The following is a 17,784-nucleotide window of genomic DNA, read 5'->3' on the forward strand; positions in this document are numbered from 1 at the left end:
GTGTTTTTTTATTCCGAAGTACCGGTCAAGCTCCAAAAACACTGGACATTTGCCATAATACACAGAATAGCATCTGTTTTTAATGTCTGTTATTGGACACAACTTTCATTTGTGCTCCTTTGAAAAGACTTTGGCCTGAAGAAAGCATGACACATTCAGCTTCCCAAGTCAAGACATTGCAGTAATTCATTCATACTGAACAGGCTGTCATCACATAATAGCATATGGAATGAAAAAACAAAAAGACTTGATAGTTTTGTAAAAATATTTTATGTAACAATTCAAAAGTCATAACACACAGCGAAAGACATTCAAATCAACATGAGCGACCGAGGGTGTGTCCTGCAAGTCCCACGCATCCGTCAAATCCTCCAGCATGTAAACAGTGTTGAAGAGAAGCTGCTGTGTGATTGGCTCTCCCTCCCTCCCGATAGGCCACTGAATCTCCAGATTTGTACTTTAGACGTCCCACATACAACACAATCAATTTTAAAAGTATAGAGGAGTTGACTTGCGGTAAACTTAAGGTGACATAAGAAGATTTTGGGACACACCCCAGGCATGAAGAGACCTCTTTGGCACATAACATAAATCATAAAACGTGACGTAACACAAACTGTAAACAGAACAACAGTCAACAAAATGCATTGTTTATACACAGACAGCATTAACATATTTAAAAAAACAAATAATAATCCGTAAAAAAATTGATTTGGCAAATGTGACCGTCCCCCAGGGATAACACTTGTCTCAGTCTGCAAAGCCTCCGTGCAAAACCGCGTCGTTGTGGTTGATGTCAGCGCGCTGGGAGGAGGAGGAGGGTGGGGGTGGGGTTAAAGTAGAGAATGAAAGGGAGGTTTCATTTTGAATGGTAAGACTCCTGTTTGTTCTTTCGTGTCTCAGGTTTCAAATTTGTGTTGGTCCTCCTCTGGTGTGTGCGACAGCTCTGTGGTTTACCGGCCACCGTCTCTTTAGTGCAAATAGGCTGTCAGCTGCTGCCTCCTCGGAGGGTGGAGGGTGGAGGAGAAGGTCATTTTCGTGGCAGAGGCGAGGCTGTGTTTGCTTTGGCACCTGGGACCGGTCTGGAAGGAGAAGGACAAAAAGAAGAGATTCTATTTTAATGTCAACCTCATACAGCATACTGACTTTCTCATATTTTGGAATCGGGTAAGAACAAGTATTGTGTGTATCACAGCCTGACATCTCTTCTTCCTCTGTGCCATAGAGCTCCATTGATGTTTTAAAACATACCAATGAGCCAAGCCCCATGAACCATACACCGTCCAAAATCCAAAGAAATCATGACAAATTCAAAATGACAAGATAATAAATTAGGTTGGTGGACGTGGTCTTGTTGTTAGGAAGTAGGCATTTTAATTACAGAGGATAGGATAGAGGTAAGCAGGAAACGAGGAAAGAGAGTATGACATGCAACACAGGTCCTCTGCTGGAATGGAACCATAGACATTGAAGTTATGTGGTATGTGACATACAAAGTCCGAAAAATCTGAGATATTGAGACAAAATTTTCACTTTTTAAGTTGAAAGATTTCAGTAAAAAACTTTCCACCCTAATGAGAATAAAGTCATGCAGGAATTTCCTGGATTAAAACTAGCTATTATCATAAGAACAGGTGTCATAAACACAAATACCAGCCATCCGTCAGTGTATTCCAAAGATATTGATTTTTAACCCGTTCTATTGCTTTCCATACACAGTTCAATCCTACTTTGAACACAAAGACACACTTTGCTGGGGATTTGTAAAGTGTGATACAGGCTGCTCTTTCCTCTCATCAAGTCTCTGAACTAACAGGGTCTCACCAGCAGCTGATGTTAAGTGTGAGCTCTGATCTTCGTATTGCCAGAGAGACCAGATGTAGAGACATTTTGATCGATCTACTAGATCATAGGAGCAGAGGAACCATAAAAACATGAGGAACGATCATCACCTTGAGGTTTCCCCGTCTGACTTTTATTATATCTACAGAAAAAATCGTCAAAAAAGTAAGTACAGGCTTTTAGACTGAGGGCATGGTACTCATAAACACAATGAAAATGTATTGCTGATGGAGAACTAAGTCATTGCATTGCATGGTTTGTAAACTTGGATAGGAATACTGTCAACAATGCTGCAAGCATCAAAACTGGGAGCCAACCGTTCCGAATGGGAACGATCTCTGAATGGCCACGCCCCAAACGGTCACTGCACTAGATAAAACCAGGTGGACCATGTTGGGTGTGGTCAAGTCTCAGGTCTGATGCTGTTCATGTAACATTTCATAAGCCCCACTTCCTCGTGAGCCCTACATCCACCTGTAGGCTCAAAGTTTAAGCTCCCCTGAGGAGAAAGTTATTATCGTCACTCCCCAATCTCTACCGTGCTGAGCTTGCACTGTTTCTTTGCAGGGAGTGATGACTTTTAGACACCAAGAATTACCTCTCCAATTACTGGACTAGCAATCATTGAGGGGGCACCCTGATACTATGCACACAACAGTCCTCAAGTGGTTTGTGTTAGAATAATAACTTAACAACGCAAAGTAACAACGTAACAATGTAAAGTAACAACTTAACAATGTAAAGTAACAATGTAAAGCAACAACGTAAAGTAACAACGTAACAACGTAAAGTAACAATGTAAAGTAACAACATAAAGTAACAATGTAAAGTAACAACGTAACAATGTAAAGTAACAAAGTAAAGTAACAATTTAAAGTAACAATGTAACAATGTAAAGTAACAATCTAAAGTAACAACGTAACAATGTAAAGTAACAAAGTAAAGTAACAATTTAAAGTAACAATGTAACAATGTAAAGTAACAATCTAAAGTAACAACGTAACAATGTAAAGTAACAATCTAAAGTAACAACGTAAAGTAACAACGTAACAACGTAAAGTAACAACGTAAAGTAACAATGTAACAATGTAAAGTAACAACTTAACAATGTAAAGTAACAATGTAAAGTAACAACGTAACAACGTAAAGTAACAACGTAAAGTAACAACATAAAGTAACAACGTAAAGTAACAAAGTAAAGTAACAATGTAAAGTAACAATCTAAAGTAACAACGTAAAGTAACAACGTAAAAATGTAAAGTAACAACGTAACAATGTAAAGTAACAAAGTAAAGTAACATTGGAAAGTAACAATCTAAAGTAATAACGTAAAGTAACAACATAAAGTAACAACGTAAAGTAACAACATAACAATGTAAAGTAACAACGTAAAGTAACAACGTAAAGTAACAACGTAAAGTAACAAAGTAAAGTAACAATGTAAAGTAACAATCTAAAGTAACAACGTAAAGTAACAACGTGAAAATGGAAAGTAACAACGTAAAGTAACAATGTAAAGTAACAAAGTAAAGTAAGATTGGAAAGTAACAATCTAAAGTAATAATGTAAAGTAACAACATAAAGTAACAACGTAAAGTAACAACATAACAATGTAAAGTAACAACGTAAAGTAACAACGTAAAGTAACAACATAACAATGTAAAGTAACAACGTAAAGTAACAACGTAACAATGTAAAGTAACAACTTAACAATGTAAAGTAACAATGTAAAGTAACAACATAAAGTAACAACGTAACAATGTAAAGTAACAACGTAACAATGTAAAGTAACAACGTAAAGTAACAACGTAACAATGTAAAGTAACAACGTAAAGTAACAACGTAACACTGTAAAGTAACAACGTAAAGTAACAACACAATGTAACAAAGCAAATTAACAACACAACCTAACAACGTAAAGTAACAACGAAACAATGTAAAGTAACAACGTAACATAACAACACAATGTAACAAAGCAAATTAACAATGCAACCTAACAACGTAAAGTAACAAGTTAAAGTAAAAACGTAAAGTAACAATGAAACGTAACAACGTAAAGTAACAAGTTAAAGTAAAAACGTAAAGTAACAATGAAACGTAACAACAAAACGTAACAAAGTAACATAACTAACTTTCTTGCTTGTTATACTCGCTATTATACCATGTCACTTTCAATAACGGTCGCTCAATATACTTTGTCAGTTGCTCTGCACATCGCTCGTTGCACTTTGTAAACGTACAATGCCAACATTTGTTCATGGCGACTGGGCTGTGCATTTCATTCCGACCTGTTCCGTGTTAAAGTGATGTGGAAATGTTACTAAGTTTAAAATTCTAAGTAGAAGTGACCAGGGTGCTTATTGAAACTTGAGACCAACAGGTTAAAATGCCTCAGAAGATGTGCAAGTCTGAAAGGGCTTTTGTTGCTAATGCAAATTGCTGAAGAGAGCAATTAAGCATTTTAAGTTGTTGTTAAACTGTTACATAGCAATGAAATGATGTGATTGACCTTTCAACGTTCAAACCTTTGCTCTGTGACACTTTTCCCTGAGCAGGAGAAATAAAACCCTCTCATTTTATAACAGAGAGGAAAGAGAACAGAAGACCCTAACCTACAGTATGTCTGTGTGTTTGCCCACCTGAGAGCTCTGAGAGGGGGGATGGCTGAGACTTTGCCCATAGGTTTGGGTCCCACTGCCGGGGGCATCATGACCAGCAGGCCCGGGGAGGGTTTGGAGACCAGGGTTCGGGCTGGACTCACTGTGGGGGAGGCTCCTCTGGCTGGGCTGAGGGGGAGAGGCCTCTGAGGAGGGAAGGGGGACGGTCTGGGCTGCAGCTCAGACACTAACTAAAAGAGAACAAAGAGAAATATGGATTGTTGACATTTCCATAATTCAGCATTCAGATGCAACAGGACACCAAAACATACTAACGAGATTAGGTGTCAACAAAATGTATTATACATTTGCAAACTGCTAGAATACAAAGATAAAGTAAAAAGCAGAGTCAGGGTTATGAAGAAGTAGAAGAAGTGTGATCACCGCCAACACGGTGTACAGCACTAAATCCCTGGCACATGGACACAGCAGGGAGGAGAACTCCATCTCAGTTTCTGTACTGGACTGGATCCAGGTTGTCTCCGGAATCTGTTCAGCTAGCTGATAAGACGAGAAGTCCCACTTCACACAGGCGCAGTAGATTAAAATCACCTCGACACCACAGCAATCACATCGCAATGTCAACCACATTAAATATTGGATATTTGACACAAACAAGAAAAAAGCAATATGACATTCAGAACTTGGCATTAAAGGCATTTTACACTTCACAGAGAAGCACTGATTAGAGAAGATAGATCAATAGGAAAGAAACACACTGCGGTTGTATTCATTATTTCTTCAGGGTTTAGATCAAATTCATCTATGAAGTACTCTGATACAGAGAGTCCAGCCGTTTCCTCATTAGCTCTGTGTATTTAGCAATATCTCTGAATTACATTTACAAATGAGCTATTTAGCTGCAGTCAGGAGGAGTTCTCTTATCACACAGCTTTTCAAAGTCTGACACTTATTAGACTGATCCCTCCTCATCTGTGTAAATACAGTATGTTGAGAGTACAAAACCCAATACGACCCGAGCTCTTAGGATGTTTTCCAGATGTTGGTTCTGTGTTAGAACTGAGCTCTACTAACAGGTCAAAAAAGATTTGCTTTGACTCTAAGCATCAACAAGGAAGCAACAAGCGAAGCACCTGAGATTATTGAGAACAACAGCTGCTCTGGAAACACCTGAACATTTCATTTGTAGTAAATTACCGGTGAGACAGAAGCCATGCAGTTGTAGTCTTGTTTTTATTTTATTTTATTTAAGCCCCATTTGGAAAGGATTTAATTGTCTCACGGAGGTCGAGTGATTGTAACATTACCTGCGCTGGTCAGTGATTCTAATCCCGTCCAAAGCGCATCTGTGTAATGTTTCACCCCCATCCCACTCATGATTGCAGCTTTAATTCACTGTTGTTTGTCTGTGAACTGGATGGTTGGCCTGTAGTTCAAATCCGGTCCGGAATGTCATCCTTGTATTCCAAAATGGATCTTAGAGTTTGTTTCTGCATGAAGGGCGCTTGTACTCCTTTTTTTAATATCAGCTTAGTGTGAAATTAGACTTTTGCATGAATATGGACGAAAATGCTTTTGCTACTCTGATAGACAGAAACACAAAAAGGCCTATTTGGAAACCAATATGAGGAGAGAAAAGAAAGGAAAGCCATCATGAGAGAAAGAGAAAGTGCACTGCTTCTCTCTCTGGGCTAGTTCTGCTGAACGTCCATGTCTATTACAGACCACATCCTGCAATCTTACGATGTTGGACCAATGAGTTAGATTACAGAGGAGCACAGTGCATATCTCATTCCCCACCCGTTATGCCAATCTCATCCAAATAGAGCTTCAATCATGTTATTCTGTACATATTCTCCAATTTTCCCCTTATCAATCTGACTGAATCCCTTCTAGTGAGCGGTTGTTCCAAGACTAAGGTAATGGTAATGTATGCTACACTGCCTTGTAGCAAACCTGAGCTCACAGCATGTGGTGTGTTTTGAAGAAGCTCTTACTGTAGGTGGTATTGGTGAAATGGAGATTCATTTAACAGCTGTCAGGCTGCCTGACAGCTCGTGCTGATGCCCTGTTGGTGAGCAAAATTATGGAAATAAAAGTGAAGGTCTTTTTTCTGAACATCAAACCACTATGAATAGAGATGCCTTTACAGCATCCTCCCTATACTTAATAGCAAGAGACAGCTGTCCCATTCTAATGTGAAGAGAGATAAGTATTGCTTTCTGCTTTCCTAAAGTTGATATCCTTGGTGGCTCCCTGCCTGGATGTTGCTCTATTCTGACATTAACATCATCCGGGATGGTTTTGATATTATAGTTTCAAAATTCAATTATAGTCAAGTACAGCACAGAAAGGTGTCAAAAAGGACCCTACCAGTGGAAATCGTGTGGGGTTGAGGGGCAGAGGTTTCTTGGGCGGGCTGAGTCTCTGTGGGGTTGAGGGGGATTTAGGTGGGGCTGCTGGGGGCTTGCCAGCTGGCAGAGGCGGGCGAGCCACTTTGAGATCCCGGGGACCACCCCGGGGAGACTGGGCAGGTCTCAGAGGTCGCACAATGTTGACTGGCTGGGTGCCATTCGGCAAAGGGCCTGGTCTGAGAGGCAAGACCTCTTTGCTGGTGTGAGGAAGCTAGAATCACAACAAAGACAACAATGAAAACACGAGCCAAACAAATTCAATTTTCAACCAGCTGTCCTTAGCGTCAACTTTGAAACGCAAGTCTATTGGTTCAAATAATAGCAACACTTTATTGGAAAAGTTCCAGTCTGGATTCAGTGGGAGGGATAGGACGAAAATGTAACTCCTGAAAATAGTAAATAACCCCAAAATAGAAACGTGTGAATTGTTAAAAAATGTAATCTTACTTTTGGACCTCAGTGTACCCTCTGATACTCTTTTATCATTGTTATCATTCTTATTGAAAGGTTGGAAAATGGGTCCTAAAATGGAACAGTCGTATTAGATATTAGATCACAAAGCAAAGAATACTCCATATGGGGTTCCGTTTTCATATTTTACAACTAGGGTCATAGCCAATAAGCACAGTATTGATCTTCATAACTATGCAGACGATACCCTACTCTCTATAGCTATTGATCCGGATGACCCCAGAGCCCTTTCCTCCCTCAAATACTGAATTTTGACCGTGGCCCTTCAAGTCTGCTTCAATACAGAATGATGTTCATTTCGTAAACTATACTTCCATTTAGAGTTAAATAGACATTAAATCCGGGGGCGGGGGGGGGCGTGGTGACCTTGTGATTGGCAGTTTGCTACCACAGCATCGTCCAGTCTGGGAGTTGTTTGTGTTTTCAGTTTATGAATGTATTTAGTTTACCCTCTCCTGTCTCTTTCCTTTTTTTTATGTTTTCAGTCATCACCCTTTTTTTTTAGTAACTCAAATTTTTACTAGTAAGAAATTTGCATCAACAAATAATAACAGTAAAAAGAAGTTTGGAAACGAAGTATTTCCATTGATTTGTTTTTGGTAATTCCATTCCCAATTGTTGTTAAGCTCTCATTATATTATATATTTATTTGAGTGTTTGTGTCATTAGTTACTATTACTATAAATACCACTGAACTATATTGGTCTTCAAGATGCTGGATGAATAATGTTCACTCGTATTGTTCTTATTGACACTTATTGATTTCCGCCCCCTTTTCCTTAAATTCTTTATCCCTCCTTTTCCTTCTCCTGTCTCCTTTCTTGCTCCTTTTTGTATTTCTTTCCTTGCCAATGACAAATGTACAATAACCCTGAGCTGCTTACATCCAATTAAGTAAAAGCTAAAAAACAAGCAAACAACAACATGATGAAATGATGCTGAAGGCACATTGAACCAGTTGGGGAGTGTTGTGAACGTGGGAGGAAGCAGACTCTAAGTGGTCACACAATATAACAAGCTGCTGTAAAATGAGCCCATTAAATATGAAGGTCAACCACATGGACGCTCGATTATTCACTAAAACACAGCAAGAGAAACAGTCACCACCCCTCCATCTCCCCATCCTCCTTCCATTTCTTTTATTTCTATACCCAACGCACACACACACACACACACACACACACACACAAACCACTCACCCCCTTGTGGCTGCTAGCTTTGTTGATTGGTCCGACCACCTTCAGGTGAAAGGCAGGATTCAGATGGCCGTTCTTCCCTTTCTCCACCGATGCCTCCGTTCTGAGCAGAGGGATGAGAGCAGGCAGAAAATAAACCATCGCTCTTCTTAATGTTCATTTCAGGAACCCAGGAGGGAAAAGAGACAGAAGAGACGGCAACATGAAGTTCCTCATCCAGGATGATGTGAGAGGAGTTAGCTGACACAGTGTCACCTTATGGAGTTGATATGGCTATTAGCAAACGTTGCCTATTTACACATCCAGCAGACACAGAGCAATAATATCATTCATCTGGAGTTATGTGTCCACCTGATGAACGTAAGTCCAATATTCACTCTCTGTACCACCCCTTGAGTCTGTGTGTGTGTCATGATGGCAAAATGTGGTCCAGGAGACTAACTGCATCAGGAATTACCACAGAAGAGATTTAGATTACCGTATTTTCCGCACTATAAGGCGCACTTAAAAGCCTTTAATTTTCTCAAAAAACGACAGTGCGCCTTGTAATCCGGAGCGCCTTATATATGGATCAATTGGTTAATTGGTTGATCCATACTGGTTGTACACGGCGCTCTGTCAAAATGTTTCAGTACGACTGGTAAACTACAAAGCCGCACCGCGGTAAACACCGGTACTGTGCTTACTCCTAGTCCAACACCACTTGTGTGTATAAAGACCCCAAAATGGCACCTTTCAAGAGACACGCTTACGACGCTATTCTATTCTATGCGCCTTATAATCCGGTGCGCCCTATATATAAAAACAGTTCTAAAATAGGCCATTCATTGAAGGTGCGCCTTATAATCCGGTGCGCTTTATAGTGCGGAAAATACGGTACTTCTATCTGTCTATCATTCTGTCTGACACATTTTTGTCACTGTGGTAGCATCACAAGCATACAAGATGCATTCAGAAAACTTTACAGGTGTACAAAGACCAAAACGAAGGTTCTCAAAAGAGTCTGAAGACGGGTGTGGTCCTAACAAGGGTGCTAGAAGTGGAACTTTACATCCTGGGACAGTTTGGCGTCCCGGCTGGTGTGACCCCATCACTAGATGGTCTCTAGTTTAGCTCTGCTTTGGTCTCCACCTAAGACTGGAAAATATCTGTCTCTTCATCTGCTAAATGCTTCACTTTGTCCACCAGCTCGTCTCTAACTGTGTCTGTTGGCTGCTGCTAGAGTGGAAACAGTTTCCTGCTGCTGGAAACCAGGTTGATGAGAGCAGTGAGAATGAAGACTGCAGCGATGGGGATAATTCTCTGTGGATTCGTCACTTTGAGCAACACCTTTCTTTCATTTAAAATATGCAGTAGTGCTTTAAAAGTCAACAGGTTACCTCTAACTTGATATGTACATGTTCCTTCCACTATACGTTTGCAGACACATCTAGAGCAACAACACGGCTGACTACAGTCAACCTCAAAACTATGAGCTTCACAAAGAAAGCATTTACTGCAGGGTCGTTGCATTGCATTAAATTAGACCGTAGAGGTGTACTGCACTTTATAAACTGGTGAGTAAAGTCAGTGTATGTATGTACTGCATGGCTCTTAGACTGGATGTATATATGCTTAGAGAGGCCTTTAATCAGCTCGAGCCACTGTTGAACTGTAAATGAACCCAAATGATTGGACATGGAACAAAACAGAAAAAGCAGAGAGTTTTCAGTGTCGCTTGTGCTGTTAAAAGTCTTTTTAATCATCTTAGCAGCTCAGTTTTCTATAGCGTCATTTAGTTGTCTCCCTTTAGCTGTAATTACTGTCAATTCCAGCTGAGGCTCAATTTCACCAATATTAATACTTTCTCCTGGTCTTTATTTGGAAGGTCAGAGTCTTTCAAAGGCTGTTGCACTGCTGGATGATTTCCAGAGACATTTGTGTAAATCACTGTGGAACGCGTGAGTATTTTCAGAGGCACTAACTCAGCCGATGTTATGACGGGGCAGTCTCTCTAGGTGAGCGATATGCCAGTGCTCACAAAGGAGGGGACAGGATTTTGTTTGGTTCCGATGGAGGTGAGCTGCAGCACAAAATGCTGCCATTCATGCTGATGTAGAGATGTTCCGGTGTATGCATCCATCTGCTTGGAGCGCTGGCAGACATTGCAGTGCACACTTCCTTCCTTCCTCCCTTCTTCCTGTCCTGTCCTGTGATTTAACACATTCCTTCCTCCTTTCCGTTTCTCATTTATTTACTTCGCCCACCCTGACCTTATTTTTAATCCATTCCGCTGCCACATTCCCCCTTTCTTCTCTCCTTCCCTTTCTAGAAATATTCCCTTCTGTCCATGCATGATTCATTTCTGCCTTCTTTTCCCTCCTTGTTTCCCTCCCTTCTCATTCAGATGGTGTGATATTGAGGCTCAACTGCATAATAATACACTGTTGTCTTTCAACAAACAAACAAGTTCGAAGATAGAGAGAGAATCAAGCATGAGAGTTACACCGATGGTCTTAGTTGTTCTTACCTAACCTCTGTGATTTAGTTTTGCTTAAAGGGAAACTTTGGTATTTTTCCACCTGGACCCTCTTTCCCTCATGTTTCTGTACCTACTAATGGGGACAACAGTTAGCTGCAGACGTCAGCCGCTAAACGGGCTGTAATGTAATCCTTTATTCACCATCACTATACGTCCGCTAAAATTGCTTGTTTTTGCCACTGGCAGGCTCGGATTGATATTATAAGTGTCTGACAACATTTTAGAAAGAACCCTACAGAGAAATGAAACCTTTTCCTTTACCTTTCGCTTGATCCGGTCTGTTTGTTAACGCTCAAGGAGAAGTGTCCTTTGGAAATCTTGCATTTACCATCTTTTAAAACACTAAACTTTCTGTACTCCAATACAACAAACTCTGACACTCCTCTCTCCAACTCTCACTCACGTTTCCACCGTTGTCTACTGGAAACAAGTCAACTCTCGCAAGGATTTTCAACGAGACTTCTCCTTGAGTGAGACTAAGTTAGAGAGCAGTGCTCCCGCTCAATACTGGTACAATTAAAAAAATGTCCCCATTAGCCACTTGGACACAAAAACGTTGGAAAACGGATTCCAGGCAGGCGGCAACCTTCGGTTCTGTCGAGTGAAGCCGATGCTTCATGTCTTAAAGCTGCATTCTCTCTAGTGTCCACCAGGGGGCGACTCCTCTGGTTGTATAGAAGTCTATGAGAAAATGACTCTACTTCTCTCTTGATTTATTACCTCAGTAAACACTGTAAACATGAGTTTATGGTCTCAATCTCTAGTTTCAAGTCTTCTTCAATACAGCATGATGTTCATTTAGTACATTATAGTCCATTTAGAGTCAAACAGACCATAAAGCAGGGGATGCTTTAGGGCGGGGCTACACAGTGATTGACAGGTCTCTCCTCCACATTCCAAATATGGTTGCAAAAAACAACATGGCGATGGCCGTGATCCAAGATAGTGACGGTGAAATCGCCAAACTCAAGGTTTCAAGACAGCAGTCCACAAACCAATGGGGGACATCACCATGACTACCTCTACTTCTTATAGACAGTCTATGGTTCCAGGTTGAAACATACTAAAGTTACCTTTTAATGTTTGATAAATTATGGGAATGTCAAAAAGTAATAACCTACAATGACGCAATGGTGTCCTGTACACGATATGTAATTTCATGAATTCCACTCTGTTCTGGATGTAGTTCAAGTAACGTCTGTCATGTGTTTTTAGCAGATGGACGGACGGACGGTCAGACGGTCAGACAGACAGACAGACGGGATACAGTACTTGTTGCTCTTGTTCTTCTCTCTCTGGGAAAGCCACTTATGGTAATAGGAAGTCTTGATCCTGTAGCAGTAGAAGAGCAGCAGCACTGCAGGCAGGACCAACAGGAAGGCAAACAGCAGCCCCACCACCAGCCCCACCTGACCTGTGGAAACACACACACACACACACACACACACACTGAGTGTGTTTACATACACACCAGTATCCATGATGGGAGTCATATCCTGTTTGTGATGAGACTTGGGATGTGATGTTTACATAGCTCCTGTAGTCTGTAAATGGTTTTCATGTCCTCAGGTTTCTAATAACTGTCTTTGCAGATGTGTCTCTGTCACTTCTACAGGCCGACAGTTATGTAACTCTACTCAAAAACCAAAAACACAATACACAAATTAATAAATATCTTACATCTCTTGCAAAAGCAAACGCTTAAACTCTTTTAAAAATGGTATTTTACACCACATCCTTACACACAAACACCAAACAAACAGCTCTTTTTACACAAGGATAAGCTCAGCATCAAACACCTCCCTAGAGCCTTTGGCATTTCATTTGCAGCATGTTGTAAATATAGACTATGAACATGAATGTTTATTCTTCATATACTCATAACAGTATCAGACACATCGACTAACTGAAGAAGACATGAACATAGTTACTGTATTGTACTGGAAACTAAATCCACAGTGAGATGGTGACACTTTCTCACACATCTCCATCGTCGGCCCGTCATCTAATTCATTTCATGATGCTGTCCTGGTTTCTCAGTTTTACAAAATAATCTAATAACAGTATCATGGAGGGAAAACATGGGATTTGATACACATTTATCCATTTTCTAATTCATCCCATCAGTGTGCAGATGGAGGGACGGCTTGGCACAATAGCAGGACTCACCTTATGTGTGTGTGTGTGTGTGTGTGTGCGTGTGTGTATGTGTGTGTGAACTCACTGTCATACTGGACAGGTCCGCTGTCCACACTGCCGCCGAGTCCTGGCTTCTCACAGAAGGGTGGTGCCCAGCCGCGACTACAGTGGCAGTTCCCATTACTGTTACACATCTATAACCACAGACACACACACACACACACACGAGCCATTGGTTGATGTGATATGCTGTTGGGTCTCAGTATAATCCTGTATGTGTGGGCCTGCAGGTTAAAAGTCTACCAGCCAAGTTAAAAGCACTAATTTCTTGTTTACTACACATCGGCTCTGTTTGTGTATTAATGGGATTTTCCTTCCTCTACCTTCATTTATTCACTTTATAAAGACTACACAACACTCATATAATGAGCAATGGTATCTCACGCCGAAGTGTTTCTATTTGTTCTTGACTATTTGATTCATTTGTTTGGTAATATGCACCACTAAAGCACAATATAAAGTTTCTGTTTGCTGCCTTTAATTGAACCACATTCAAGGATATTAATCAATTTTCTGCATTTCACTACTGTATTTTATTTCTCACACTGCTTTTTCGTGTTTTAATGACTGTTTTTAATGTTTCAATGAATGTTGTTAATTGTTTTTAAATCTCCTTTTCTTTTGCCTCATGTTTTGATGCTTTTAATGGTTTTATGTGAAGAACTTTGAATTACCTTGTTGTTGAAATGTGCGATACAAATAAACTTGCCTTGCCTTTCTTAAATACACTCACACAGGAGCTACATGTTGTACAGAGAGGAAAAGGAACAAGTCGGGGCCCACACCATATTTTTGCACAGGGCCTCCTAGTGGGGTAATTGGGCCCTGGTCTTTATAAAGGACCAATACAAACGTCATTCAGCTCATATAATCCAACTGCAGCTGTGCAGCTCCTTCAGTTCCTTACTGAGCATTCATACACTGATGGCAAGGGCTACCATGAGCATCAGGACTGTAACTAACATGCATACAACATTCACACACTGGAGACAGCTACGGGAACAGCAACTTATCTTGCCGAGTATCTTGGACACATCGAGTCGCCCACTATGACTATATACCGACTACAAATGTTTGCTACACTGTATACACACAGTAGTTATCCCTTTATTATCTCTGGAGGAATTCAGCCAATATTGGCAATGTTGCAATTGACCGTCCAACACAGTGGTGTCAAACTCATTTTAGCTCATGGGCCACATTTGATTTCAAGTAGGCCGGACCAGTAAAACCATTCAAAAATAACCTATAAGTAACAATTTTTTAGTATAAAGAATTAAAAGTACTTTCTGAAAATGTTAACAAATAATGAACTATCCATTTACCAAACAGAGGAACAGCCTGAGATGTCTCACTGAACAAGTCATTTATCTTCTCTGTTCTCGGTTGTCTTTGCGACTTACGCCAAATATTCGGTTATATTCCTTGAGCACTGAAAGGTGCAGTGAACACACCAGTCACATCAGCTTCTCATTTACCTCTGTGAAGGAAAAGGAACTAGTCACTCTGTGTCCACTTTTCTCCTTTTTGACAAAGACATTTTCCACCGGCGGCTCCTGCAAAAACCGTATCCTGCACTTGACAGTGTTGTGTCATGTAGCCTGTATGCAAGAATGTAGAATCTATAAAAGCCTATCAGACCCGCTACTCTGATCAGGACATCTTGACCCCCAGTGGACAAATAGGAAATGCAGTGCATTTTATTGAGAATTTTGAATGAATGACTTCTCTGCCATTTTGACACTTGGTAAAGTCCTCCAGTGGGCCGGATGGGACCCTTTGGCGTGCTGCTTCTGGCCCTCGCGGCATATGTTTAACTCCCCTGGTCGAATGCAAAAGTGAGATTACGTATACTGTGGTAGAAGGTTAGATCTATACTACTCACTCCTACCACCAGCAATCTTTGTACGTGCCAGTGTTGATTGTTATCTTCTGTTCAACGACACACAACTTAAAACGCAACATAAAAACATGGCTATTGTCTTTGCCACAGGCACGTTAAATTGTACCAATTTAGTATTTTTATATTTTTTTATAAGATTGGGAGGAGGGTGTTAGGATTTCTCTAATAGTCAAGGGAAGGGTCCAATAAAAAAAGGACTCAGTCAAGAATAAAATGGCTGCTAGCCACTTGACCACGACAGACCTCTGAGTCATGACTATAATCTGCCACCTCTGTGACCTGAAGCGGGATAAAAGTCTCTTTCCTTCCCTACGTAAAGTTTTTAATTAACTTGCCTTAAACTTGTGAAAAGAAACTTTTCTTTCTCGAGAGATTAGCATTTAAACTTGATTAATATCTCCAGACATCTTGTGTAATTCACCGGCCCTAAATGAAAGAGAAAATACTGCCATGCTCCAATTACATCCAGATGTAATTATCCTATCTGTGATTAACATGGCTTTTTAGCCCATTAGCACTTGGTGGACATGAAGGGCTCACAGTTAACTGATTCTTAAAAGCTCTTTTAGGTCAGGTTCAGGAGGCCTGTGTGCTGTCATTGGGACATCTTCTTAGTTTTTTGGGCCTATTTTTAAAGGTATTTTTGGATGATACAAAGTTAAGACGGGAACATCTGTATGATAAGAAATGCAATGACCTGGATTTAAACACACCATCATTGATATATAACATATCCTTTAGATCTCTCAATCTCCAGGACTTCTAATATGTTGTTTTAATGAAAAGAAGCATTCCAGTAGAGCTCAGAGTACTTCCTCTGCTCATTATTCCTCTTTACTAACATGGACATCCAGCACACTCCAAAAAGCCCTAGGATCCATATGAGTCATATGAAAATGTTGAATTAAAAACACACCCTAGCACAGGAGGAGTCCCTAAGCTGGAAGAAGGCAAAAACGGTCTATTTAGAATAATCCTGACTCAAAGCCACTTCCATTATCCATCGACTGTTACACTGAGAGCAGTGAACAGAAAGGAGACAAACAGCATGAAACAACACAGTTAAGATGAAGGAGAAGAGGATTAGAGGAGGAGAGGATTCGTCTGGTGTTTTTCTACTCGCTCATAATATTTCAATGCCTGGTCAGCCCATTCCTTGTGCAGTCCAGTGGATGCGGTAAACAAAGACTTTTAAGACTTCTGAGGGGCCACATTTTTGTCAATGCTCAGGGTCAAAACAAGCAATACAGCAGTCACAACACAAACTAGGGTTACACTCACACACACTATGTGTGGAAGTGTAGTAAAACTTTATAGGGTTTTATAAAGGTTTTGGTTTTAAGGCCCTGTGACACTACAGAGGAATATGGGACACTATTTCAATTCCTCAAAAGCTGTGAGGAGGAATTGTCATTAGCATGTTCCCATATTCCAACGGTCCTTTGTGGAAGAGGCCAATCTTAACACCAGTGCCCAATGAGCCTTTCAGACAACGGCCCAATTTCCAAAGGCTTATGCCGCACCATGACGCCTCCGCTCGCTGTGCACTGATCCAGGAGGTGATTGGAAGGAGGATGAGGGGGAGGTGAGGGGGGATGCCGTCCCCCTTGTTAGTAAAATGACCAAAATGCATCCCCTGCCACCCGCCATCTCTATCATCTAGCAGCAGAGAGAGTGCAGGGGCAGAATATGACTCACTGATTCTGTATCTGACTGAGGTTTGTGGAAGTTAGCAGCCTCCACCAGGCGGAGCTGCACCGCGATCCGACAACGCTGCCACCTCTAAAGCAGAGGACGAGAGTGGATTTGTAAAGGTTGATAAAATAAAGTTAGTTCAGAGCCAGAAACAGCAGATAGCCGATTTATCAACAGAGAGCTGATAGTGTTGCATTTTATATTAGAGTGAGCAGGAAAGAACTGAAAACGGGTCAATATTTGAAGTCTGTCATGCATTTCGGGCTGGAGAACACTGAGTGCCAAGCCCCCCCCCCCCCCCCCCCCCCCCCCGTGATCCCCGTGTGACTGGTGGCGGCTGCACAGCTATCGGCCACTGTCATAGCCCAGTTCCACCGACAGCGATAGTTTGTAAAACGTCCTATTGGTGCAGATTAATAGGCCAAACTGATCGATAGACCTCTTCGCTAGTCAATGTTTGTTATCGTGGCTGTAACCGGCTATGTTGTCACCGAGGCCCGAAAAAAGACATTTGAAATCAATACATAATGACTGAGAGCCTCAATGCATTACATTCCATGATATTTTGAATCATCACAGGACGCCTGTATTTTGAGTTTTCCTTTATATAAAGAAAGATGATTGATTTTAGTTCAGCGTTTACGACTGTGCAACTCTACCTGGTTGTAGAGAAGCTGAAGGTTGTGAGTGTCAACACTACTCTCATTAAACAGCTTTATTCTTTTTAAACTAATAAGACACAGCAAGTCAAGGTCAATGCGAACGCAGCAACACAGCGGCCCCAAAAGGTTGTGTGATATCACCGCTACTTTCTACATTGTCCACTAATGACTGCAGGAAAGTGTAACAAAGTATATAAAAACTATATGTTCAAATATGCTGATGATACTGTGGTTTTGAGCCTCACAAGGACATAAGTACCACG

The 17,784-nt window shown here is 40.9% G+C and overlaps 1 protein-coding gene across 2 annotated transcripts in view; it reads right to left on the reverse strand.

The window, feature by feature from the left end:
• Positions 1-251: 251 nt before the first annotated feature.
• Positions 252-17,784, reverse strand: part of adam19a (ADAM metallopeptidase domain 19a) — a 186,145-nt gene continuing 168,612 nt past the window's right edge. For both annotated transcript variants that reach the window (XM_076087223.1, XM_076087224.1), the window contains 6 exons: positions 13,287-13,395; positions 12,335-12,476; positions 8,545-8,644; positions 6,834-7,085; positions 4,482-4,690; positions 252-1,082 (listed from right to left, as the gene is read on the reverse strand). In XM_076087223.1, the coding sequence (XP_075943338.1) occupies positions 1,031-1,082; positions 4,482-4,690; positions 6,834-7,085; positions 8,545-8,644; positions 12,335-12,476; positions 13,287-13,395 (864 nt within the window). In that variant the 3' untranslated portion in view covers positions 252-1,030. The remainder of the gene's footprint in view (positions 1,083-4,481; positions 4,691-6,833; positions 7,086-8,544; positions 8,645-12,334; positions 12,477-13,286; positions 13,396-17,784) is intronic.

Source organism: Anarhichas minor, unplaced genomic scaffold (genome assembly GCF_050575085.1).
Source record: "Anarhichas minor isolate MPS153535 unplaced genomic scaffold, ASM5057508v1 ptg000009l, whole genome shotgun sequence".
Classification (NCBI taxonomy): Eukaryota; Metazoa; Chordata; class Actinopteri; order Perciformes; family Anarhichadidae; genus Anarhichas; species Anarhichas minor.